At 48.1% G+C, this 27552-nt stretch overlaps 1 protein-coding gene across 1 annotated transcript; it reads right to left on the bottom strand.

Moving 5' to 3' along the window:
- Positions 1-101: 101 nt before the first annotated feature.
- pdia5 (protein disulfide isomerase family A, member 5) lies at positions 102-27552 on the bottom strand. Its single transcript, XM_047047838.1, has 17 exons — positions 27447-27552; positions 23816-23942; positions 22365-22452; positions 18718-18801; positions 18594-18639; positions 17926-18018; positions 16978-17038; positions 16643-16710; positions 15421-15512; positions 13532-13603; positions 12002-12138; positions 9839-9909; positions 8811-8974; positions 8532-8662; positions 6657-6727; positions 2653-2787; positions 102-2503 (listed from the first exon to the last, which is right to left on the bottom strand). The coding sequence occupies exons 1-17, from the start codon at positions 27510-27512 to the stop codon at positions 2423-2425; spliced, it is 1587 nt and encodes a 528-aa protein (XP_046903794.1). The 5' UTR covers positions 27513-27552; the 3' UTR covers positions 102-2422.

The following is a 27552-nucleotide window of genomic DNA, read 5'->3' as shown; positions in this document are numbered from 1 at the left end:
GTGTGTTCAGAAGTCAACGATGACCATAATCGTATTCACTCGAGTGACAATTTGTCAGCTGACTATGAATGAATATTGGGAAAATAGACAAAAAGACAATGTTTTGGAAACTAATGAGTTTATTTTTTGCAAGGTCCTCATTTGTACTGGGCTAAACTGTACATATGGCTGTGCACACAAATCAACAAAGGCAACCATGACTTCTTGGCATAAGTTTGTGGGGTTTTTTTCACACAAAATGGAGACCTTTGGGATAGGACAGAGCTGTCCGAATGATAAATCCTACTTGTTAAAACTGAAGAAGCCTCAACAAGTGAAGAAGCCAACTGAATAAGAGTAAAACAAAGCCATTTCTGGCTGACATGGAACAAAATCAAACACCTAAAACAGCATTGTGAAAATCTAGCTACGTAAAGCACTCTCCCAACATGATGTGATTCTGCAGCTAGTTTCTGCATGTTTTTCATACCCATAAAGTAATAACATTAAACATTTACAACAGTGTTCAACATCAGCCAGCAGTCAGACTGACCATTTGAAACTGCCCCATTTAAAATCCAACGACATCCACTAAGAGTCTGTTCATTAACCCCCATTAAGGTCAATATGTTCTATGTTATACATCCTGCCATCATTTGACACAGGAAATGTAAACTGGACAATTTAATCTATTTATTTTGTTCTATTTCTTGGAGGCAAATGTAAACAATTCTTAATTTGGCGACTAGAGCTCATCCACACCAAATTGGAATGCAAATGACAAAAACGAGCTAGTTCCCTTAATTGTGTTTCGCTATCCCTGAGAACCTTATTCATAATAAAGGAACAAAACTCCTGAATAATAAAACACAACTCCAGCTACAGATACATTTTTAAATATTTATCGAGGCCTAAGCGAGGGAGTCGGAAACACACAGCATTGAAGTCGCCACAAAGGTAGTGATGAGGGCTCGAGTGGATGATAGTACCAGGCTCTGAAAGAAAAGTCTGTGGGCTTCATTGACTTCCCCGCCCCTCAGATCAGCGTAGTTGGAACACAAGGGATGACACTGCCCAGACTGAACTGCTGCACACCAGGCCACATCAGGGAGGAGGATGGCCCCTATGTTTTAAAATGCTTCCTGGTCTGTGCACATTGTGCATTCTGCAAGCTCGGATCTCATCATCGGCTAGAATGACCTGAATCTATCAAATGTGAAGACGGACGGTAGACCAGAAGGACTCACAAAACAAAGATCTGAATGAGGCTGACTGGACTATCCATTCACCCTTATCTCCTTGGTGCGGTTCAGTTAGAAAATGCAATACACATTACAATGCGACAGACTGGGCCAGACGGAATCACTGGAATCATCTTAAGCCTGCAGGTCTCTCCAAAGCTATGAGGCTAATGATGAATTAAATACCTCATCTCTATCATATACATGTAGGGTCATAGTAAAGAGGTAACACTAGGTATAGTGCAGAATTACAACACTAAGCCTCTGCAAATGCAACACAGTTCAAATGACTTTTTTGACATTCACGCTAATGTCTGTTCAGATTAACTTCCAAAAAGGTGGAGATTGACAAGCACCAGGCTTTGAAACATTACCCCCAGAGAGCTCCGCACCTCGAATGTCACCATATCTGTCTGAATAATGTAACTCGTTTCCATAATAACATTTAAGGCCACTGTTTTGAGAGACTAGATACGTTTTCTCTTTAAAGCGAGACGACACATAACAGCTTTGAAATAGAGAATGTGATTCCACTTCAGTGTTACTCAGTTTGGAACAATCAATACAGCATTCAGACTCGTGAACAGTCCCAGTCGTCTATACTGGAGCAATTCCACCATGAAGGTTTAACATGGGTTCAGTCTTCCTACAGGACAGTTCTGTACAAAAATATTTTTTTGGGGGGGGGAAAAAGCTGTATACCTATATTGTATTGGATTCCTCTTCAAAAGAACACACAGAGCTAAGAATGCTAACGCGTGACCCCTGTGGTATAATGTGTAGCTGGCTGTGGGTGGGTGGATGCCAATGACAAGCACAGCCCTCCTCCATCCCCAGACCACCAAACACCACTTTCACAGATACCCAGGGTTGGGCAAGCAGGGAGCAGTATTGCATAGATACAGTATAGTAAGATGTCGTTTTCACAAATGCAGTCACAGTATTTGGGCAAAAACTCTGTTTTGTTTTTCTGTTTTGATTAAGCTTTTTTGTTTGGTCCATCAAAGTACTAATGAGAAGAGAGAGAAAAAAAAAAAAGTGGTCTGACGGTAGGTTACTCCGCTGGTATAACAAACATGGTCAGCGCAGTATCAAAAATAGCCTTTCGCTGAGGTTTTCAAGTCTCCCACGTCAGTGCTGATTGGCCCCCGCTGGGCCTGGGGTCACAGTGCAACGACAGGCTCTCCCCACCCAAGTCAGCCTCATAGCTCCTCCTTCTTCTTGCCAACCTTCTCCTGGTCCCGCCCCCGCAGGCTCCGCATGAAGCCTATAAAGCCCGCCTCCTGAAACAAGGGAGGGGAGGAGAGAGAGAGACAAAACATTGAGTCAGAGAGAGAAAGGTTGGGAATCGGGGAGACCTACAAACGTCGGTCGATAACACTATGTGATACTGACAAGAGAGCACTTGCTGTGGCTCTAAGTTGTTCCTTACCCCTCGGTCTCCGTTGTATCTTTCGGGAAACTTGCCATAGTTGTAGTAGTTGAAGGTGGGGTATCCTTCGACCCCCTCCTGTTTACACAGCTCGTGGTTCTGTCCTCTGGTGCAGTCCACGGCTGCGTATGCAATCTGGGTGGTGGGTTGGAGGGGAATGATCGTAAACATGACACAGACACTACCCGACTAAGGAATCGTTTTGGCCTGCGCCTGGTCATTAATGGAATGGTGGTGGTGTAGGCATTGGCAGGATTTCATTCAGCATGAGATAATCCCATGCTCCTCTATTGACTGGTGTTCCATTGGCTCCCCCTGCTCATGGCCTTGCTATGCTGTTCCGTCCCCTGCTGATCAGACGTCTGGCTCAAGGGATACCCGACTTCTTCTACTGGGGACAGCCACGCCCACCCATACCAAACCCTCGACAACGGCACACCTATATCACTCCCTAGGACAGGGGAGGCTCAGAATGGCAGGATTGGTCATATGCTGCATATTGCCTTTTTTTTGTCATGTCATGGGAGACTTTCCACATAGAAAATAGCGGCCATACATTTCCTGTATTATAAAATGCCAGGTTTCATAAGAGCCTAGTAGTCTAATTCAATCCAAGTGGAAAGATCGGTTCAACAAGCTGTGAATTTCCAGTCCTTTAACTTTTGTATGAAAGACATACAATATCCACATTGTTAATATTGCAGCCTTTATTTGCAGTACAGAAATATTTACTGTAAGTGCTTGAACCTCTGACAGCTGCTTTGGCACTGAATGAGCTGTTTTGCTCTCAACATTCCACTCTCCCAAATTTAGCCTGCCAGAGACTCAGCAGCTTGAAGAAAAACGACTAATACATTCCTATCAGGCTTGACCATTTAGAGGGAGAGAGAACAAAAACAATCCCTCCTACACAAAAACAACAAAGGAGATTTATGTCGGAGAAAGGCAGTTGAGAAAGCCGGTCCCAGTGAGGCGTGAATACCACCTCTGATACACAGCTCACTCAGTTAGTCCTTTTGGACAGCTCAAATGTCACCCTCCCAAACACTCAAAACCGGGCATTGAACTTGTCACCGTTGAATGATCTCCCAGCATTTTCCTGGAGACGAATAAGGAAATGACAGATCTCCTGCTGAGACTAAACTAATCGGACAGCTCGACGTCCAATCGCACGCACTCCGCCGCATATCAACAACAACATGAAATTGCTCGTCCGATTGACCGGCCTCTTCTTCGGCAGTGAGAACACACAATCACATCTGTCCGAAGTCAGCCGTGCCGTCAAACCCTTGGTAGATGAATGGCTGAAGGTAGTTTAGATGTCAGGGCCAGCTGATCCAGTAAGGCTAGTGAGCAGATGCCATCAGGCCTGGGACAGTGATGGAACAGGGTCATCTCAGATCAGAGAGGCTGAGCTGTTAGCTTTCCAGCCAGGCTAGAACAAGCCCCTTTGAACTCACAGAAGGCAGTCAGTGACAATGACATCACTGCAGACACTGGCCCTGACGTTCATCACCGAGCTGGCCCAGGCGATCAATCAAAGCAGCCGGCAAATTGACAGGAGGAAAATTAAGTCGTAAGGGATTGTTTTCAAAGGTCTAAGACCAATGCTGCTTATTGATCCTTCTCCAGTTGACGGAAGACCCTGCAACATCACATTGATCCCGCGACAGCTCTGACGTCGGGGAAGCGTCCAGGGGGGCTCTGTCGAGGACTAGAAGTTACACCTGTTCTGGTACCTTGGAGAAGCTGCAGCGATTGGGTTCCTACAAAGTAGGAGCATCATTAGTGGATGAATCTTACCTTAGGTGCTAATTAATAGCTGTTAGAGCAAGTCAATCCTCACCGCACAAGCAGGTTATAAGACAGTCGTCGCCCCCCTCCCCCCCCTCCCCCCCCTCCCCCCCTCCCAAAAAAGTACCACTCTTTTTCCTTGGTCATAGTGTTCTCATTAGTCAGCAGCCAACTTTCTGAATATTAGTTACCCCAGAAAACCCCTGCTTTAGCAGTGTAGATATCCCATTAATTCAGGATTCATATAAAACATTGCTTTTCCTCAGCCACTGAACACTGACAGATCCTCATTTTGAGGGGGATGCAATATCTTGTGTTTAATTGTGTTTATTTTAAGTGAGCATTGAGCTTGTTATATCTGCCTTTGGTCAATGAGGGGAAGAAAGTCAATAAGATGGAGATTCGCCCCTGTGCAGAGCCATGCACTGAGGACTTCAAACAAATGAACAACCTTGTGTTCCGTTCTCCCTTGTCACTCCTGTCTAATCAACCCTCGCCCCCAAATGCTGCTCACTGTAGGAGAAATAAGGATGGAGGGAACAAGGGCAGATGATGGTGAAAGGGGGAGTGCAGGGATCAGGAAAGGTAGGAGAGATCTTTTCAGAGGTCTCTGGGTTGCGCCAGGCTTATCGGATCATCCACCCCACCCCAGCAACGCCCTCGTGCGCACTGACCATCTGATCCTGTGGTCATCTGAGGCGAGCCACAGGGAGGGGGTGAAAGGAATCTATGTCTTTGCTTTTCTATGCCGTTACGAGGGACGTCAAAGGCCTGATGGCTATGTAACACCAACAGATATCCAAGTTAGAACTGTGGGGATTCTAGTTTGTCTTTGCGGGCATGCATACTATCAATGGCCAGTGGAGGGGGCTGGATCCTGCAAGTGGACCACTTCCTCCTCGCTGACAGTCCTGTCCTGGGCTCGGTATGGTGCCCCACAGTACTGGAATGTACATCGACAGGTGACTGTTACCAAGCTCCACAGGAGCCAGGCTCCCGACACTGAGCCAGGCTCCCGACACTGTGAGCCAGGCTCCCGACACTGAGCCAGGCCCCCGACACTGTGGGCCAGGCTCCCGACACTGTGAGCCAGGCCCCCGACACTGTGAGCCAGGCCCCCGACACTGTGAGCCAGGCCCCCGACACTGTGAGCCAGGCCCCCGACACTGTGAGCCAGGCCCCCGACACTGTGAGCCAGGCCCCCGACACTGTGAGCCAGGCCCCCGACACTGTGAGCCAGGCCCCCGACACTGTGAGCCAGGCGGGGAGGCTCGTTGGCGTGCGTGTCCCACAGCAGGGACTTCCACCATCCAGACACGCTCCGGGTTAGAGAGCAGGTCTTAACACGAACAGCAAGAACTTCGATTCCCTTGATGCGAAATATCGACCGAGGCGGCGCTGCCCAGCAAACAAGTTCCAAAGTAGACGTCTTCACACAGTAACATCTGTGATGGATTATTGATCTCAACATCGCAACAATGTGAATTATGTGCAGTCTTATGTAAAAAGATTGCGTGCCAAATACCGCGTGGCATTTCAATAATTGGTAAAGGCTGGTGCTTTGTACGACGCATCTGACTCATTTGCAAATGTTAAACTTTGGGGGGTTTTTCAGGTCAGGGCGAGAGAAGTCGCTTGCCAAGTGAGGACAGAGGTGAGTCAGACAGTTAGGAGGGAGGGGGGGGGGCTCCCCAAATGGAAACAGTGACTTCAGTCACAGAGTCAGAGGGTTTAACAGGAAATGTACAATGGAAAGCATCATAAAAGTGAGATGGATTGCCAGGGGAGAGGAGCAAGAGAGGAGATGAGAGTGAAAGAGCCTCCGGAGGGGTACATGAGAAAACATGAGGATAGAGGACAGAGAAGGGGAGAGTGTCGGAGTCGGATCATCCCCAATCAGCACCCGGCCCTTGAGATAATCATGGCAAGGGCTGGATAGATTTCAACATGACAGCATACCATACCAATGGCGATCCTAACCTAGATCATTCCTCAAGTGGAGGATTCGCGAAAAGTAGACACACTAAAGCAATAGCCTTCTAAAATCAACACAACTTCACAATAGGGAGGTGTAAGTGTTCATTTGGGATTAAGGAATTGTGTGTGTTTACGAAAGTCACATGTAATCAGATCTTCTAGATTGGCCTGTATTGAAAGTGTAACCCAATGACGGGAAGTCAGGACGACGGTGGAGGGCTGGGCAGTCTCACCTTGCGGTCCTCCTTGAACAGGTCGGCTGCTGTGGTGAAGTGGGGGACGGCGTTCTTGCAGTGGGGACACCCTGCCGGAGAGAGGGGAGTCAGTGTCGCTATAGGGCACATCAGCACAAGCACTACTTGGCCTCTCGCCACATGATATGGACTGCATCGAACGCCTGAGCTCCTTCACCACACGACAAGCGGGACTCCATTCTGCTACGACGGCAAGGGGGTTCTCGATCTCATCCAGAGGTCATTTTCTCCCGTAGCCCTGTGGTGGAACATAGGATAGGCAGCGTACACGCGTGCTACTCCCTTATTACTCATGTCCATTTCACGAGCAGCCATAAAACGTGTTATTGCCCTCATGAATGATGCCGCCCAGGCCTTTGGAGCAAATCTATCGCTATGTTTCACTTCCCCTAACAAACGCACCCCTCCCACGTCCATGGGTCTGCACCTTCTGCCATTAGACTTGAGTAGCTTGCCACTGGGTGATTCTGCCTCCCTATTGGTCGCTCCCTTAGCAAAGCACATAATGTCAGGAAGGCTATTTGATGCAGAGTTCCCGTCATTACTTTGACCATTTGACTTTTTCCTGTTTTACAGAGGAAGGGAAAGGCAGAACACAGACTTAAAGCAGCGAAGACAAACGCATGAGTCAGTCCTAGTAATACATTCCCTACACCAGTACACGCGTCTACAAGTACACCCTTCATAAACGCATAAGCCAAGTGCATCAGCCCACTTAGTAAACATAGGCAGACCTGATGCTCAGCAGCTGGGACCTTTCAGAGTAGAGTACAGAAGCTCTTCTGGCTGCTTGAACGCCAACATAATTGCACTCCTCCATCAAGCCTGCTCCCTCCTTTCCCCTATACCTTTTCACGTAATAACTGACAGAGAGAATGGCTGGGTCTCGCAGTGAGTCCTTATCCGGCACTACTAAATATCTCTGACCACGAGAGGAAGAGTTGTTACGCTGCCAATGCGAGGCAGAGCTAGAGTTTTAGACACCTCGCCTGCACAGGGATTACAATATCAACGGAACGGGTGGGAATCAATCCACTCATTCTCAAATCGGATATCCAAATGAAATGGATGTCGTTTTGGCTAAATAGGCTTTAGGGTAAATGAGCGTCGTAAATGGTGTCATGTACCGGTACACAGATATTAGCTCAGTGTTTCCAGGGTGAGTTTACTGTAGGAAACGGTGAAAATGGCCTATTACGTGCAGGGCTATGTAGGCTGTTTGTTCTGCACATCTGACGCTAGGAAACAAACGAGTGTGTCCCATCCCCTTTGATAGCAATTAACAAGATTGTCTGAAGGCCTTCCAGTCTTTATGCAGTTTGATCCCGCTAGCCCCCCGGGCGGATGTTACACAGTGGATTAGAACATGTTAAAAGGGGGAAGCACAAAGAGCACCTTGTTTTTGTCGGTTCTGCCTCAACCACCTCTTTGTCGGGGGACAGCCAAGGGCATTTCAGACAGCTTTGGCTCCACGCTAAGATGAAGGCGCTGTGTTCTCGCTCTATTGAAGTCTCGCATCATACTGCGACTGTAGGCTTTTCGTAACGTCAGCGCCCTCTCCCCACTGACAGGCAAGGAAACGGGGTGTGTGTGTGTCTTAATGCTTAGCTTTCTAGCCGAAAGGTGGACCTGTCATCCTATTTTCCCACTACTGCAAATCTATTTTGAGCCCAGTGTGTAACTTCCCAATTCCCCACAGTTTAGGTGGAGCCGGAGCAGATGTGAGCTTTAGCTTGGCTAGGAATGCTTTGTAAACACCGGGGCAATGAAAGCTGAGGTCATGGGTGACATGGGTAAATGAACAACAGGTGTTTCGCCCGGACTGGCATTGGGAGGCATGCTCGAGGTTCTTACAGGGAGCGTAGAACATGACCAGGGCATGCTTCTTCTTCTTCAGAGCCTCTCTAAAGTCTTCCAATCCAAGATGGCTGACAGTGGAGGGCGTGTCCTCCCAGGACTGCTCTGGAGGAGGTGGGGGCTGGGGGCTGGAGGGGGGACAAGAACCAGGACATGGTCATCACACACAATAGTGACATTCTGCATCGTTGGCAACGGCGTTCTGGACTGTAGACATCCCTACTAATGCAGAGCCAGTGTGTTTTCTGGGTTTGGGAAGGCTAAGTAAGAACTGACTTTTGCAGGAACTCGATGATCTTGTCTTTGTTGCGGAGATGGGGCAGGGTGTACTTGTCCTCCCCCTTCTGGAAGTACTTGACGGTGGGGAAGCCGGAGATCTTGAAGCGTTCTCCCACCGCCTTGTGGATGGTGGTATCCACCGCCGCCAGAACGCCAGGGCTCTGGACACACAGAACAACACCACTGCAATTATGACATCATCAACACATTTATTTGCTCACGGGCTGAGGCACTGCAAGCAAGTAGGGTCGTGCAAAAGACGGAGGAGGGGGAGAGAAAACCGAAGGTTGTTAGCAAGACTGCAAACAGTCGCGGTACCGGTTTAAGAGCACTTCAACGATACGTTTCAATCCATTCAAATTAAACTCACCCTTATTACTTGTACACATTGGACCAATTATTAAAAACCTTTCTTGTTTGCTCTGTCTAGAGAGCAAGTCCTGAAGACATTAAGCACTACAGCAAGTCCAGAGATGTGCTTCTCACCAAGCGTCTAAGTATGAGTGTAGTGTACTGTATGAGTCACCAGTACTGGAGAAGAAGACAAACAAAGCACTTGAGGGGCCTCCAGAGCCCAGGGTGTGAGGAAGGGCTCCAGTAAAACCACATGAGATCATGTGGGAGCTCTTCCCATTGACCTCCGGCACTGGGCAGACCGCCACAGCACAGCTCAGCCTCGCCAGGCTGCAGGAGGAGGACGATTGGAAAGATGGAGGGGATGAGGATGGGGTAATGGGACCAATCAGGAGGCCGGGCTGAGTGCTACTGACCCGTCTGCGGCCAGGGGGGAGAAGCATGACCATGGAGGATTGGACCAGGACACACCCTGATAATCAGAAACACACAAGACTCCCCTCCTGTGCACTCTCTCCAGTCTCTCTCCAACTCTCCAGTCTCTCTCTCTCTCCTCTCTAGTCATACCAGCGGCCCAGGCTCGAGCCAGGGGAGGGTGTTTAACGTCTTACACAAACTCTACATCTCCGAAACAAGATGGGGTTCATCAAGACACACGTAGGAAGACTTACATTTTTGTCTTTGTTGAGAGTCTCAGCGGCTTCATCGTATTCTGGCTTCATCTTCTTGCAGTGGCCACACCCTGAGCAGAGAGACAACAGGTCGTAACTCAGAGCAGGACCGAGTGACTTCACTCACCCTTATAACATGAACACACATGGAAGAAACAATGTCCATAAGGAAGGGGCCTTCGACGGACAAACTCGAGCGTTTCCCAACCTGACGCCCTCGGAGCCGTCTCGTCCGAGCGCACGAAGACAAGCGGCTGGGAACTCTCCACCAGTTTCATACTCCCGCGTGGCAGTTTTAGAGAGAGTCGGCCCTAATGCACCTCAGACCTCCGTATCCATCCGTCGGCCGACGTGAGTCGAGCTAGCGAGAGCAAAGTTTCTCACCTCATACAATACACTAGATATGTGCTACAGCCGTACCTAGCTTGTGCGATGTAATCATATTGGAGGGCAAAGGAGATCCATGGGGACATCCCCTGGAAGATTTAGTCATGTGTGTCCACAGACACACACACACAGAAACACACAAGCACATGTCGGTCCACAGACATGACTGCGGCCGCGTGGGCCGAGGGCGTGGGACTGAGTGTCCTCACTCCTGAAACACTGACAGAGGAAGATACAGCGTACTGGAACTGACACCTCAAGCTTACATCACATGGTGACGGCAGGGACAGCCACAGCAAGTGTTCCGCCCCGCGCGTGTGTGTGTGTGTGTGCGTGGGTGTCTGTAAGCTTGCTTGTCAACACTGTTGTGATACCAAATTCTAGCATCATGAATAAATTCAGCGTTTGATAAAAAATGCATGAGTGCAGCGTTGATGCGTCTTATTTTTAGAGCTAAACGACTTTCAGACGCTGAACTGAAAGTTTGTGCCACAGCATCCATGAGATCCTTTGTTTAAAATCTCATGAATATGCTCTTTGATAGAGCACTTGTATATCTAGGTTTCTTTTGCATGTTAAGGCAGGATGAAACAATAAGCCGTGTAAAACTGTATCAAATCAAAAAGCACACACATTATTTAACATTTAAATCTAATAAAATAAGTAAGTTAGTTGTAAGTAACTACTGTAACAAACTTGCCTGCTACGGATTCAGGAAAATCTCAGTTGTGTTACTTACTGACTGCGCTGACCATGGATGGTTTTAGTGATTCAAGTACTGTACTCTGTACTCACGGGAGTACAGAGTACTCCAGCAACATAAAAGTGTGTGTGTGTGTGTCTACTCATCTTCATTCAGAGCCTGTCTCCAGACTCAGGTTAAGGCCCATCTTCAGTCTAGGCTGCCTGTAGAGGTGCTGCCTTGGTCTATGTCAGCATAGGGATCGATCGGTTCAGGTTTGAGACGGACCAAAATACGAGCTCACCCTCTTGAACGCAAAGCCATTTATTTCTCAATGATGTCTGGACCATTTCAAAACTTCCACACGGCGAGTGTGTGTCTGCGGGGGTCTCTGTGCGCATGCACGTCTGGTCGAGTTTGCGTGTGTCTGTGTGGTTTGTGTGTGTGTGTGTGTGTGTGTGTAAGCTGCAATGTCTGATGCCAATATCAGCTGACTGCCCCTTGTTCAGAGTCTCAATGAGCAGGAACTATGTGTCCAGTCAAGGCTGCTGTGCCACCATTGTCCGGGCCTAGACCCCATGGAGAGAGGGTTGGGCCTGTCTAGCTGGCATCCTGGACTGGGGTAGGAGTCTATAAGGAGGCGGCTTAGTTTTGTCATTCCATAATATGATAACAGCTGGACACCTTGGTGGCTAGAGAAAAGTCTCGAGGTTAGGAATGCAGCAAGAAGGAGGTCAGAAGACAAGATGTGAGACCTCCCAGAGAAGGTGGAAATGTTACGCTATGCTACAAGACCACAATAGACCAACAACCCTCGGACCAGCTCCACACTCACCTAAGAGACAAGAGTTTGGAACTCAAGGTCTCATTCTTCACAGTTTGGCATTTTTATAAACGTTTCTGGAAACAGTCTGTTGCATAAGCTCCAATAATGACACATAGGCTTGCGTAAACGATGCAAGGTCATTCTGTCATTCCCACCGGAGACTGACAGTGTGTGGGAGACTCAGGCTGTGTGTGTACATGTATGTGTGTTTGTGTGTGCTTGTGTGTGTGTGTGTGTTCTGTGTGTGTTCCTGGAGCAGGCTACTCACAGGGGGCGTAGAACATGACCAGGGCCGAGGGATGCTCCTCCAGGAAGCCATCGAAGGAGTCGTCTGTCAGGTGGAACACCGGGGACTCTGTCTCTGACCAGGGTACCTCAGGGGCCTTAGGCTGTGGGGGCTGGGGGCTGAGAGAGACAGAGAGAGAGAGGGCGTGAGTAGTGAGTAAAGGGGGATAGAGAGAGCGAGCGAGAGAGAAGATAAATGAATAGTAACACAGCAAGGAAGCAGTGTAGACACATTCTGGAAGTGGAGGAGACCTGAGGTTGAGGACTGGAGGTGATGTGTGGAGCTATACTGCACATGAAGAGGTCAGGAGCAGTCTCACTTCCACAGTACAGTCCTCTGAGCTGGCCCTCTACTCGGGCCCGGTACCAGAGGCCGTCACAGCTGGAGCCAATACTGCACCTCACGTCACGCACATCTGGACTGGAGTGGACACGCCCGAGTGACAGAACCCTCTCCTGCACTGCCAAGACCAGTACGCACACGCAGGCATGCTTGCTCGCACGCATCCTTTCTCTGTCTCGCACACAAAAACACTCATCTCTCCCATAAACATACACACATGCTTACAACATGTTGCCCCTGGTATGGACAGTAGCTACGTACTGATTGGATAATAAGGTGCTCTTGTATTTATCTACACCTGCATCTGCCCCTTTGACTTTTGTCAGTATTGTGCAACTGGGAAGCTGTGAGAAGTGTGCTTCATCCAGCACAGATTCTCCTTAAGTATATCGGCTCAACTTCAATTTATTGTATTAAAAAACTTAGCCGGCTACACTTATTCTGTACCAGATGGCCAGGTGGTTTCTGAGCAACATCAGGTGCTGACTTTCCCACTGGCAAGCTTACTTGCCAGACTACTTGTGTGCTCCTTTATAGGAGTACTCCCATAATGCCACCTAGGAGGGTTCTGGAAGGTAAAGCTTTTTTTTCTCAACTTCGTTGCTGTGAGACAGCGTGCTTGCAGGGGTTTGTCCAGTGAGCATATCGTCTTATTTAACTGTCAGCAGCACCACTTAGCATGAGCAGGCTGGGCTGATCGAGACCCAGTGGAGGGCAGCAGCACCAGCCACAGCCTGAGCAGATGCTAGATGGTGCTGTGGCCCTGTACCGTGGGAAGGTTTCACATGTGGCCATTGTACTTGGAGAGGAGAGTGCTCAGGACTCGACGAGTCTGCACTGAAGAGAGTTCTCAAGTGTTGTGTGTTTACTGGCCTTCCAAGCATTGTTTCGACACACTTCTCTCTCCCCCCCCCCCCCCAATTTGTGCTTGCATCCTGCAGTCACTGGGAAATGTGCACACCGTGCCCTCTTGGAGGGCTGGCGTGGCAGCCTTCCAGGCCCTTACGACCTCACAGTCTGGAGGGGGTGAGTAGGGGGGTGGATCAGGGGAGGGGGGTGAGTTAGTGAGCTATGAAGGAGGGAGGTATGAGAGGGTAAAGGGGTGATACTGGGGGAGAATGGGACGAGCAGGGACGCTCACAGGGGAGAACGGGGTAATGAGTCACTCACTTTTTGATCCAGTCGATGATGTCCTTGGCCGTGGCTCCGTAGTTCTCATAATGGTGGAGGAACTTCCCTTTCCTAGAAGGCAGAAAGAGAGGTGTGCACTCAACATGCTGGCGTTACACCAACACCGTAAAGAGTCGACACACTGGGGAAAGACAGAGTTCCAGAACAAAACTAACTATGGAACGATGCAACATGAATGAATTTCCTCGAATATCTAGAAGAATATCCCCCTACATGCGGCTACTTTTCCTGTCCAGAGCAGAGAGAAGGACTGGGGAACAAAGGAACCATTTCTTTTGAGGATGACAAAAGCAACAAAAAAGAAAATGCGCAACATGAATTTATTTCCCTCTCTCCTTTTCCTACTTCTGTGGTAAACACAGCCTGTCTTCTGTTTACTCACTGCCATGAATCAGAAACAGGCTGAAAACAGAGCTCTCTTTCCACAGTGTGAACATGCCAAACCTTGCGATTTCTCAGAAGACAGTGTTCTTGGGTTCTAAACGTATCGGTGCTGATCTGCTGTGATCTGGGGCTCCTGCACATGGGATGAATCTGTGCCAGATCACGGCCATTTATAACTGTCCCTGGTCCATATGAGGTGGGAACATTGGGAGAAATGTCCCCAGCAGTGAAAACCACAGCTGGAAGAAGACTATATTAACAGACATACCATGTGTCTTATAGAAAAGCAAGCCGTGATAGATCTTTACGATGTTACACAAAAAACATGAAGTGGGTCGGTCTCCGCAACAAGGAGCCATAAACATGCTGCCCGGAGCTACTGAAGGAAAAAGAAAAAGACTTTCGAACACAAGTTTTGAGACCTTTTTCATTTAGCTGTGGTGGATTTAGTGGTGCCCTAAAGCCCAGTTGAAAACTGCAGTGGTCTTCCCGGTGTACGAAAGGTAGAGGCTTCTGGGCAGAAAGTCCACTACAGTCCCACTGTGAGATAACTCTGCACCAGAAGTGTTAGAGATGATGGTGATGGTGTTTTGTCCTAGAAAGACTTGCCAGGGGTTCCAAATGAAGGGGCTCATTACGGGAATCCAGTGCTGCTGTGTGGTTGTGCGCTTGCCCTCTCCCCTGAGCTGGGACAGCTAATAGCTAACGTCTCAGTGGTAACCTGCTCACACTGCTTTGGCCAGCACATCCTCGCTAGCTGCTTAATGAACCCTAATTGAAAGGCTGAGCTGACACTAGAAGCGTTTACAGTTTGGTTTGAAAGGATTAGGATGGATGGGGGGGGGGGGGATTTGTGTAAGGGCTAGAAAATCATATACAAGAAAGTAAACATACATATACTACATTGATACGACTTGATCTATACAGGCTTTGGACATTCTCCTGCATGACAGAGGACCTAGCAGAGAGGGTAACTTAGGATGGAGAAACAGCATCCAGGACATCCTGCTGAGAGCAGTCGCAGGCTTAGGGACCCAGAGACAGCTCAAAGGGTAGAGGGAGCCTTCAGCTTCAACTCCATCTGTCTCCTAGCAAACACACACACGTACGCACACACACACACACACACACCACAGTGGAGACTCCATGCCATAGCCTCCCACGACCTGCCACCCCATCTCAACTCTTCCCAGCAGAAACCCCCCATTGTGAGCCTGCCTCGTTCAAACAGAATCATTAAGGACCCAAGCCCACTGAAGAAACTCTCTCCGAGAGAGGAGTCACATCAGAACATCCAACGACACACCTACTTGCTTTGGCCAATCGCAAGGCAGGGAGTGTGCCGATGCTTGGCAATGAGTGTGGTGATACGATGCATGCCATCCTCTCCCAACACCTACAGTAGTAAATGTTCTATGGGCCCAGCTTGGAGGGAACCGGCCATACGAGAGTGGCCCTAAGTGAGACGGATGACAGAGACTCACTGAAAGTAGCAGAAGGTCGGGTAGCCCTTGACATCGTACTCCTGCTTGAGGCCATCAAACTCTGCTGGGTGCACATTCATCCCTGCCAACACCTGGAGCAGTGGGACATGTGAAGAGAGAGAGAGAGAAAACAAGAAGAGAGAGAGAGAATGAGAAAGGCAGAAACAGTAGTTTACTTGATTTGAAAAGAAACTTTCGCAAAAGCCTGGAAATGAAGACGAATGACAGAGCTGGTAAACAGAACAAGACATGAAAACATGATGTGGGATTCGGGTTAACCAGGTTAACTTTTCAAAACCAATTTGAAACTTATAGCATCTCTATCAACATCTGTCACACAACTATTTGGAATACTGTCATTATGCTGCAACACCACATGTTGCGTGGATAGGGAGGTAAATGCGTCCATTATGCAAATCTCTAAATGAGGGGATTATTTATTCACACACTGGAAATCAAACACTGAAAACTCAACTTCTTCCCTTTAGCATTTTGCACCTTTAGGAGGGTAAAGGAAACAGCTGTCTGAAGTTCCCCTAAGCCCTATAACATCGCTGTACCACAAGTGCTTCTGAAAACAGTTTCTTTGTTTCCCTAGCTAGCACACGAGGGACACCGTGTGCTATTGATCTATAAACTCTCCGTCCTCTAGTTGAAGAAGCTCATCTCCTTCACGCAACCAACACCCCCCCCCCCCCCCCCCCCCACAGTTCTCCACTGTACTAGATTGTTCATCCCCTTTCTCTGTTGACTGAGTGGCTCTTTAGGGACAGGTTGGGAGAGACGAGAGAGCCGTGAAAAAAAACACAACACTGTCAGGTCTAAGGAGGAAGCCACAGTAATCCATACAGACACAAGACTCCAACTATCACAACTCTATCCCATAATTGTGGTCGCCGGGGGCATTATTAGGTGACCACAGTTAAGTTAATGGGTAGAAACCAAGTGAATCCCCACTTCATGAGGACAGCTCAATCTAGAATAAGATGGAGGAAAATGAGGAGGGAAAGTCGGGTTTCTAAATGAGCAGTGATCCTAGCAATTACACAGGTGTCTGACTGATGGCTGGCACATCCATTATACAGCTCGTCTAAAGCACAGGGCATAGAGGCCCTGGAGGCAAGCTTTCGATTGAGCCGCAACCGTGATGGTGTCTCTCTGAGAACGGGAGTGATTAGGCTCCGTAAACAAGACGCCAGCCGTCGACAGGAGCTTCACTTACATATTTCCCCTTAGTCTCTGTGGCCGCTTGCTGGAAGATGGGCTGCATCCTCTTACATACACCGCACCCTGTTACAACACACGATAGGGGAATACATTATGAAGACATTTGAGAAATGTGTCGAGGCACCAACTTGATTAGGCCAGCAGGCAAACACGGTTGGTCCTCCTGCTTTACTCTGTGTTCGAGAATGAAGGTTCCTGTGTCATGAGCAAAATGCTGTTGTGACTTTGAGTGACTTTAGGCAGAGCACTGAGAGGACAACACGTCTGTCTCTCCAGGACTCGACCTGGCCCTCTCAGCTGCAGGCACTGTGAATGAGACGGGTGACTCACAGGGGGCGTAGAACATCATGAGGACTGGCCTCTCTTCTCTCTTCAGAAGCTTCCGGAAGTCCTGAGAAACAAAGACAACAGCAGACGTGCAGCGTGGTGAACAAAAGACCTATGCACATGATGAATCACGAGGAGAGTGATTCTATGAAAAGCAGCAGCTAATTATCTTAGCGGCACAAAAATAGTCCGCCTGGCTCGTTCGATTGGCAGCGCGACGCACACTGATGCTATGGATGGAGGGAAGAGAAAGAGATCCGGTAGAACACCCGGGGTGGTCTGAACCCTTTCTTCCTTGACAATTAATTTCCCACCCTCAGTATACCTCCACTTCCTGTTCCTTCACCTCAGAAGAACTGACACAGCCTCTACTCTACGCTGTCCCCCAGGCACAGTGTAACACAGAGATGAGCAGGAATCAGCGGATCATCCGGTTATCAAACGATGTTAAAAAGCCTCGTGCGGGTCGTGTGTGCAGAGCAGCGTTGTGGTGAAGCGTGGAGTGAGCCTCGCTGCCGGGGTGAGAACCACAAGACAGCCCTGACGACGGAGCGGGCCGCTGAGCGGGTTCGAACTGTGTGCAGCTCTTTGATGTCGCGCCGGGCCTGCGTTTCTGTCCGTCAGTAACTGTGTAGTGCTGTGTTGTTAATTCAGGATATGTCGAGGTGATCAAACTGTTAAACTGGAGGGAGAGAGCGACGGGGAAAGATGAGCGATAGAGAGAGGGCCAGAGAACAAGAAGACTCACTTTATCCTGAAGTGTTTAGTCATCATCATAACGGTTTGCTGTCGAGCTCAGATTTAACGCAGCAAATCAATGAATCATTCGCCCACTAAGAAACCATTGAATCAGGCATAGTTTCCGCCATTCATAACTCGTTGGCAATCTCCATAGAGCGACACTCGTTAGTCCAGGACAGCAGAGACCCATAGAGGACAGGCCGCACTGACCTTCTCACTCTCTACGTGGACGACGTCCTTGGCCTCGGGGTTCTCCTCCCACAGAGGGGCTCCTGTTGGATCTTTCAGGAACGCCACCATGGACTGGAGGGGTGGAGAGGGGGAGGTAACAGAGAGGGGGAGGAGGGGGGTAACAGAGAGGAGAAGGAGAGCACATGAGAAGGTGTCACTGGAAAAACACCCCCTGTGAATGCTGAACATGAGCTGCCCCGGCCTGGCAGATGGCGAGTGATATATCCGGTAAAAATGTTCTCCCATTCAGGAATCACGCAAGTCATTCTCCACTTTAAAATGTTCTTAATGAGTTTTTATGCACTTTCCAGACTTAAATGATGAGCCATATGTCTTCTGAGATAACAGAAAGCACAACCGTGCATGAGGTAGTAACGAAACTGCTTTGGTTATTTGTGCAATTAGAAAAATCAGCAGAGCTGGGTCAAATGAGGATGATTGTTGCCGCAATCTGTAGTTTCGGCTGCAAGGCATGATCGGTTAAATGTGCTTTCACTTCCTAATACCAAAACATCACACACATGCTTTTCAAATCAGTAACAAAGCAGCGATGTTCCCGTGGTCATCGTTTCATTTGCTGACAAGTTTTCCGCTTGGTGTTTACGTACGCCCCATATTCAGTCATGAAGTTTGGAGGTGAACGTTACCTTAAATGTGGCGGGTCTGTTGTACTCTATGTGGAAGGTCCCATCCCTGGAAGACACACACAAGTTCTGCTCAACACCAGAGACGCTTTGAAACGGGAGTGAAAGGAAGTGGCGAGAGTCTCACTTGTAGTGCAGGAGCTCTGCTCCACTGCTTTTTGAACTGGGGTCCACCTTCACCTTCTTACACAGTTTGCGACCTTCTGAATCTCTGAAAGAGAAATACATAAAGACAGATTAAGCCTGAGGAAATCAAGTCTCCAGCCATCGCTGCCATCAACTGGAACACATCCGAGTGTTTGATGACAGTCTCGGACGGGCCACAGAAACACACAGTCCTGTTGACTATACACACTCATTTGGAGAGACGCGGTGTTGATTGGAGACGCCGTGTGCTGAGGAGAAGATCTGTTTACATCCTGTTCACAGGCTCATTTCTGTAATTGTGGAGAGTAATCTTTGCAAACAAGCAGAACACCCAAACACACAACAGCAAATAACCCCTCTGTAGGCACATGCTACAAATACACACACCCTATATAACCAGCCACCCACACATTCACACTCCCAGCACAGCCCTCTCTCGACGACAATAACTCCCTTTCTCTCCAGCGATAATGAGCATGGAAATGTGTTACTTGAGGACAAATATGAAGTGAGAGATACGCACAGGCCGTCAATGGAGAGCTAAGCCTCTATGCTAATGAAAATTCAAAGGGATGGAATTCAATTACAGTCCTGACAGAAGCAGCCCCACACCTCCACACCCCCACACCTCCCCGCCCCCACCAGCAAAATACCCTTTTCTGTCCTTTAAGATAGAATGAGGTGCTGTCATTAGTGTTATATACATTATAGATAGTGTCGTCGTCTGCGGGGGGATCTTTTCCAGAATGCAGGTAGAAAAGAGTAGATGATGACTGTGTGCGTGCGAGTGCATGCACCGAAACATTAAGACTCACAATAGCAGATGACATCGCTCAAGTTATTCATGGGCAGACATTGTGACCGCACATTGTACCGGGAAGTTGAGGGCCCATCATCATTTTCACGCAGTTCCACAGAACATCATATCCTTGTAACGGGGTGGGCGCAAATGGGCAGAGTTCCTCCAAATCACTGGCTTGTTAGCAGTGTCGGGGCCCTGACCTCATCGAATTTTATGCTGGTCGCCCCGATAATGGAGGACTTTTCTTGACTCCTCATTTGTGATCTCTGTGCTGATCGTGGAAACGAATAGCCGAGCAACAGAAATTGTCCCCAAGACGAATGGAATTTAAGATGACCTCAGCTGAGGAGTAAATATATCTCATCACTTTCTTCTCAATGATCATCCACAGAACAAAGAGGAGAGTAATAAAAGTAGTCGAGTACAAAAAAGTTACACCCGGGAGGCCTCTTTGAAACGGACCTGCCGCATGTTTCAGTCCGAGGAGAGAGAGACTAAAATTGGCAGCAGAGGATTCAAGTTCTACAGCAGAGGATTCCAGTTCTACAGCAGAGGATTCCAGTTCTACAGCAGAGGATTCCAGTTCTACAGCAGAGGATTCCAGATCTACAGCAGAGGATTCCAGTTCTACAGCAGAGGATTCCAGATCTACAGCAGAGGATTCCAGATCTACAGCAGAGGATTCCAGTTCTACAGCAGAGGATTCCAGATCTACAGCAGAGGATTCCAGTTCTACAGCAGAGGATTCCAGTTCTACAGCAGAGGATTCCAGTTCTACAGCAGAGGATTCCAGTTCTACAGCAGAGGATTCTAGTTCTACAGCAGAGGATTCCAGTTCTACAGCAGAGTATTCCAGGTCTACCCACAGCAGAGCTCATGCAGACCGAGGCACCAATTGCAACGGGGAATAATTTGTTTCTCAAGGAGATGGGCCATGCAGGGCGAGTCAGATGGATTCTGCTGTCCACAGGGGGGTGGCAGGTGACGAGAGAGGTGGAGAGAGAGAGATGGGAGGAGAGGCTGCATGGAAGATATTGAGTGCAACACAAAAGATGACATTGAGAAAGGAGAGTCAAGGTGAATTTTCTGGAGAACTGCCCACGTCAAATCTGCCTCCAAATAAAGTCAGAGAATACTGCCATTGAGAAGAAAAAAAACTTGGAAAACTAACATTTTCTGCACCAACACTACATTGTCAGCTTTTCCTGATAGTGCACACGCAATCCAGATAATAAAAAATAAAAAATCCAGTAAAGCAGAAAAACACACAAACGCAGGTCATCCTTGATATGCTTAATAAATCATCCAAGAAGTCTTCAGGATTACAGAAGCTTTCTTCTGGCATCATGAAAAAAAAATGTAGTCAGCCAATATTGACGCAAGATGTGACTAATACCATTAGCCAGTCCCTTCCTGGCCTCTTCCCCTCGCCTACTTCCTGTGACCTCATTCCCGGGTTGGCCATAGTTGGCCCTCTCTCAGCTCCATGTCATCTGCTGTAAGTGTGTCATCTTGGCCTCCCCAGGCCTCCAGGTTGGCAGGGAGGTCTGTTCTCATGCTGAGGCCCGTCAGCTTCACTCTGCCACAGGCTCTGGGCTAAGCTTGGTTTTGGACCTGCTCCACGTCGGAAGGTGCGAGAGCACGCCAACGCGCACAATTACTGCGAGCTTGCTAGCTGGAGCCGTACTGGCAGAGGCAAGGGGAGTCCAGCAGGGCTGAACCCGGTCATCTCTGCCCCCTGTAGGCTCTCTGGCACAGGCCTAGAAGCTCACTACCCACTCCAGTATGGAGACAGAGTGGAAAGGCAGAATGACAACCAACAGATTCCCAGAAATTGAACATAAAGTAGGTAAACTTGTGAAAGGGAAAGATTGATTTTGCTCATTGCTGTAAGTGAATTGAACTGATGACAAGCGTTGACAGCTTGCCACTCCCAGACAAGCTTGAGGGAAAGTTCGAGGGATGTTTGGAAAGGCAGTTGCCAGGAGATCCTCTCATTTTCTCCAACTCCCGTGGGATGCCGTCCCTCCTGAGCGACGGAGGACGCTCAAGGGGTTGAAGGTTGCCACCGCTGTGAAAAAAAGCCCAGAGAACAGAGTGGACACGCAGCCTCCTGAGGTCTGAGTTGCTGGGGGTGGTGGTGGTGGTGGTGGTGGTGGGCGCAGACGATGGAAGAGTTTAAAGAAGAGCATTCCTGCGTGTGCAATGGGAGTATCATCTATCCCGGTGATAAGGCTTCCAAGAAAAGAGCCTGAGGTGGATTAATCTTCCCCATCCTGACACATCTATTGTGTGGGGCGCGGGGAGGCAAGGACAGAGAAGCATGGATTCCAATACAGGAAAATTAATGTGCTCCGTGACTCATTGCTACACGCGGAGACAATACACGCACAACACACACAGGGCTGTGACTCTCTCCTCTCTCCAGCCCTTCAACGAAATGTAGAAAGAAATGTTTTAGTGAGCATTTTCAGTGTGCCTGCAGGACAGACCGGGTATAGAGATCTAGAGGGAGGCAGTTTAAAGAGGATACAACAGCGGCTTCAATGGCTGCTATCGATTACTCTGTCCAGACATGCCACATTGTGCTCCTACAAAGGACCAAGACAAAAGGCTTTCAAGTTCTTTGCCGCAAATTTCAATGACAGAGAATGGCTGTACTCGACCTGTTTGACAGATCTTCTTCTGAGCCAGTGCCACTCACCGAAAAAAAGAAAAACAACAAAACAAAATGTGTGTTTCATATCATCCCATTGCTGGTATTCTAACACTATGATCCTAAGCACTGTCATTCTGTGAACTAGGCCACAGCATCCATTACTCACCCACAGTTGACCCAGGCAATGGTCCCCTGGCCCTTCACCACCTGGGAAACATCTGACAGAAGCTTCAGCTGGGAGTCCCCAGAACTCCCTGCACACACACACACACACACACACACACACACACACACACAGTTAGAACTGCATAATAGCCATCAACACAAAGAAAAATGTGTATGAATATATAATCATATTTAAAGGATAACAGGTGAATGCATTCGTTGTTAGAAAATGATAGTCTTTTTTTAATTTATTTTTTTAAGTATGGAGGTTATAGATAAAGAGGGTCAGGATGACACACTGAACAGAAGTACTCTGGACTCAAATAAAACACATGAGGAATATGTCCACATAGCAAACAAAGGGCCCAATCGTATCAGAGCGAGAACTTTACTTAAACTCCCAGAGTGCCACAATGAGAAACAATTTATAGCAGCGAGCATAACCACAATTCACAATGATAAAACTAAAGTCAACACGAGGGTGTGGATTCTAAGTCGGGTAAACACCCAGTGGGTCTCTATTCCTACAGCATCACTATATATCAGTTTTACTGCCTTCTTGCTAAACTCGATTAAGGTGTCGCAAGCATTCGTAGAGCATTTCCACTGGCTGTAGACACAACGCTTGCTTTATATTCAGTAGGTTTGGGGCTCTGCCATGACCCTCGGGGGACTGGTATGGGCCTAATAGGGCCCTAGCACCAGGTTGGTAAGGGGAACACCTGAGAGCGCGGCTCTTAGATCCCAACGTACGGTGACATTAGGTATGAGAGTGGTTTGGTTTTATGGAGGAAGTGTGCAGCATTAGAGGGGAGAAGAATGTTTCGACCCCCCCTTGAGGGTGGGTTGGGTCTGGGGGAGGGGGGCACAGAGAGAGGGGACAGACAGCAGGAAATTAAATGGGTAGGGAAACATGAAGGAAAGGAAACAGCCTGGCCCGTGCCTAGGGGAAACGCCACAGAACAGCGCAGCAAACCATCAATCACTGGTGTTCAATACGTGCAAGTCTTATCCAATGACCTGACAGAGGCTGAAATGGGCCTTGAATTATGAAACAAATGAATCTAGAGCCATGAGGCCTTGAGAGGCTCTTCCTGTGCAGAGGAGCTGGGTTGTTTATGGACAGGATCAGCATGGTTCAGTCTTCCATGAGCCCTGTAGTGGAGGGAAATCAAATCTCGGGGCTGGTGTAAAATATGCAAATGAAACAATGTGAAATGCAAGCTCTTGACTTCCCTAATGCCTTGGAGTGACTGCTTTTTTGACAACCTCATTTTGACCGAGTAGGGACTCTGATCTTACTCTCATCTCCAACCCTCGCACTTCCCAACTCGGCAGGCTGAAACTTCAGCTGTGTGACACACTCGCAAACCCTATCCTAAACGTGGGAAAACAATTCAAATCCAAACGAGGAGGAACATCTGGTGAGAAGCTGGCAGCGAGGTGCCTCACCTGACTTGGTGTAGAGCACAAGGACGTTGGTCCGGGTCCTTAGAAGCTTCTTGAAGTCTTTGTGGTCGCTGATCTTCTCAATGAGAGGAGACACCTTGACGGCCTGCAGTGTGGACACCAACCACACCTAAACACCACGCGCATGCACAAACACACACACACACACATCATTTGATACATAAAATAAGCAGAGCACTCGCCACCAACTTCAATCTTAAATCATTTGAAAGGTGAATTTCCCCAGGTAATTATATAACCTTCCAAGCAAGCAGAATGCTTACCCGGTAAACATCATCTGAAGTGTGACATGGAGTTTTGGTGTCACACTGTGTGACAAATTTGCATCGTCTCCTTCCTACTGCGTCTTAAAAACGTCCTTTGGTCCCCTGCAGAGATATCAAATTGGCCCTAAACGTCTGTTTCTGCTCTGATCCACATACATAATGAGCGATACTGCCTTAATTTAAACCAAGCTAGCCTACGTTCTCATCTTCATGAACCTGCCGGAGCCCATCTCCAAAAGGTTCTCTAAAACCACACTGAAACAGTAGTGAAACGACTGACACACTATCTGACCCTGACCTCCACACATTTCTGATGGTCCCTACCCACGTACCCACAAACGCGCACTACAGACTCACACGCGCACACACACACACACTTGTCTTGATGCCTCGTGAACTCTATCAAGAGGCCATCTCATTTTCTTTGTGTGACAGTGCGGGTGTCTAGAGGTTGCTGATCGGAGAGCGAGCCGACGGATGTGACAGGGTGACGTCCTCCACTGCCTGCCCCACCGGGCTACCTTCCTCCCCCCGCCTGTTCTCCCGCCTGCCTCCCCTGCTCTGAGACCAGGCAGCCTGGGGTGTGAAGCTGTCCGTCAGGAGTAATTAAAAGTTAAAAAATTAAATGGAGAATCTCTGTCTTGTGAGGACCATGAGTAAGATACCCCTCCCCTGTCTGGCTAGGTCAGCTCCTGGCTAGGTCAGCTCCTGGAGGTGGTGGGAGGGAGGGGATGTTGGACTGGAGCAGAGGAGAGGATGCAGGAATATAAATAGCATCATGGATTTACCAAGAAGTTTGAATCATAAAATGATGAAGCTATCGTGATTGGTTGTATAATTAGTCAAATCAGCTCTGATTATTCCTACTACAATGACTTTTGTACAATGTTTTTGTTGTGTGATTATGCCTTCACCAAAAAAATAAAAAAAATAATGACATTGCCCTCCCACTCACAAGGTGTTCTAGCAGGCGGGCAGCCAATCCTGCAAGACCATCAATGCCTGGCAATTAGCGTGTGCAGCCTAGCCCACCCATTCTAAAGGCCTGCTGTGGCCCATGTGATCTGCCGCTCTCACCCTACCATTATCTACATCCTCTGAACACATGCCGGGAGACAGACTCACTCACACACTCCCAATCGATGGAGACAGGTGAAGGTGGGACTACACACGGGCACACAAACGGGTGTGCACACAACCACAAGCACACACACACACACACACATACTGAGCCTTCAGTCCTTCCACGCAGCAGCCTTGCGCACTGCATTAACAGAAGATACAATAAGACAGCAGGCTCTAGGAAAGCATGGCTTCTTGGCCAAGAACTTAGTTTGGTTCTTGGTTCTACTCCATCATCTGATAAAGTGAGGTTGGAACACATTAACTGCTGGGATGCACCAATGTAGCCTCTATTTCACAAGTGACACAGTCACAAACACACGTTATTGAAGACCATTAGCACACAGGCAAACATGACTGGTCAAGCGTAGCCTATTCACCCAACCCCGCTCTCAGAATGAGAATCTATTACAAATCCTTTCATTATCGATTAAGCTCCCCCAATAAACCATATCTCATCCAGCCGACATTTTCCAATTAAGGTAGGCAGCTCAGTGAGTGCAAGGGAGCTTGTCCCTGGAAGCTCTTCGGAGCGAATGGCTTCAATATATGGAGGGCAGCCATTAGCACACTCGTCATCTAGAACGCTCATCCAAAAAAGGTGTTGCATCACATCAGTGTAAAAAAAAAAAAAAAAACCTTTACGCTAGCTAAGCACCCTCCGTCTGCTGTGACAAACCTGCTTCATAAATGCCATCCCAGTTTAGGAGGCAGCACTGAATCAGCACAAACCGGTTGACTGTTTGTGAAACACTCTCTATATTTCCCTCTGATTTATGACTTGAAAAGCAGCTACTGACTGTGTGTATGAGTGTGTTTGTAGTTGCCGACAAACTGTGGTTCATAGAAAGCGTTACAACTAGAAGAGCCGAAGTATAGGTATTTTAACCCCCCAGCCTCGGATGATAGAGTTGAGCCATGGTGGAAATGCTGACAGTGGGGAAACATTATAAACTATTTATCATTTATCGGCAATGGATTAGAAGAGAGGGAATACAAACAGGTCTGTCAATGGTGCGGCCCTCCTCTCTTGATAGAGCCATTTAGGTAAAAAGGACTCCAGGGTGTACTGGCAGGCAGTCAGGCAGCTCAACATGTTAGGAAGGGTGTGTGTGTGCGCACGCGTGTGTGTGTGTGGAAAGGATATGTGTCCTTAACTCAGATTAAAATATTTTTTAATTCAAATTGCTTTGACAGCCTATGCCCCCGGTAGAGAACAGTGTCCTGCTATCTCCGCTACCCACTCCAGGTCTACATGTCTGTCTGGCCTGCTTAAACCAGTACCCGGCTCCACCTTTGTTTGCAATGGCAGGAATACAACAGGATGTGGAACAGGAAAAGGACTGCCACAACCAGTGACGTGGTCTTCTGCAGGACATGGATAACAAACTGAATTTTAGGGCCAGAACAGCCGCATGTAGCATCTGTATGTAAACAAATGACTGGATACGGGTCACATGACATAGGGGTATAACTATATTATCTTACCTCTGACTCCAAAGGGCAGTGAACCACACCCCTCAATGCTATTTTAGAAGGGTAGGCAACCTACCACACCACTAGTCATTCTTTCACAATTGAAAAACACATCCTGCATTAGCATTCTGGTTGAAATTTGACTTGTCAGACCCTCAGAAGCGAAAGCATGGTCGTTCCATGGATTTTGCCCTGCACTATCTGTAGGTACTACTAGGCTTGCAGCCAGTTACATGAACACGGGCCAACGGGCAGGAAGGCAATTCCATCATAAAAGTATAGGCCCACAGTTTGGAAGAACTATAATCGTGAATAGAACACAGGCCTTCATGCCCAGGATAAGAAATCCTACGTGTCTACTTGAATTACAAAATTATACGTGTCCAGCGTTTCACGGATTAAATCTGTTGCCTGTTGTGCTCGCAAAGTATCCATGCGGTATTTACTAGCGAAAGCGCATACAATGAACGACGTTATCTTAAATTAACACTACCTAGCGTTAATACAAGAATGCAATGGATACATAGAATACAATAGAAATCCCCGTTCAGTCTTAATGGCCAAAAATGCGCGACAAGTTCTACCACCAAAAACGATTTGAATAGCCTGTCAACTTTGCAACCAGCACGAAGACATGGCAAAGAACAATTTTAGGTTTTCCCATTATTCCTTGGCCACAGTTTTGCTATCAGATTATGAATATTATTCTCTCTGTCTTGATGTAACATAAAACGAGCAATATTACTTACCAACAAGAAAAATATGTGTATTTTCATCTCTCTCCTCCGACTCCCGTCGCTGATCCAAGAAGCCATGATGCCGTTGCCACGTCTGGATACGCAAGCGCAGTCGGTT

Source organism: Hypomesus transpacificus, chromosome 23 (genome assembly GCF_021917145.1).
Source record: "Hypomesus transpacificus isolate Combined female chromosome 23, fHypTra1, whole genome shotgun sequence".
Taxonomy (NCBI): domain Eukaryota; kingdom Metazoa; phylum Chordata; class Actinopteri; order Osmeriformes; family Osmeridae; genus Hypomesus; species Hypomesus transpacificus.
Note: the sequence above shows the minus strand (reverse complement) of the source record. Positions and strands in the feature narration are given on the sequence as shown.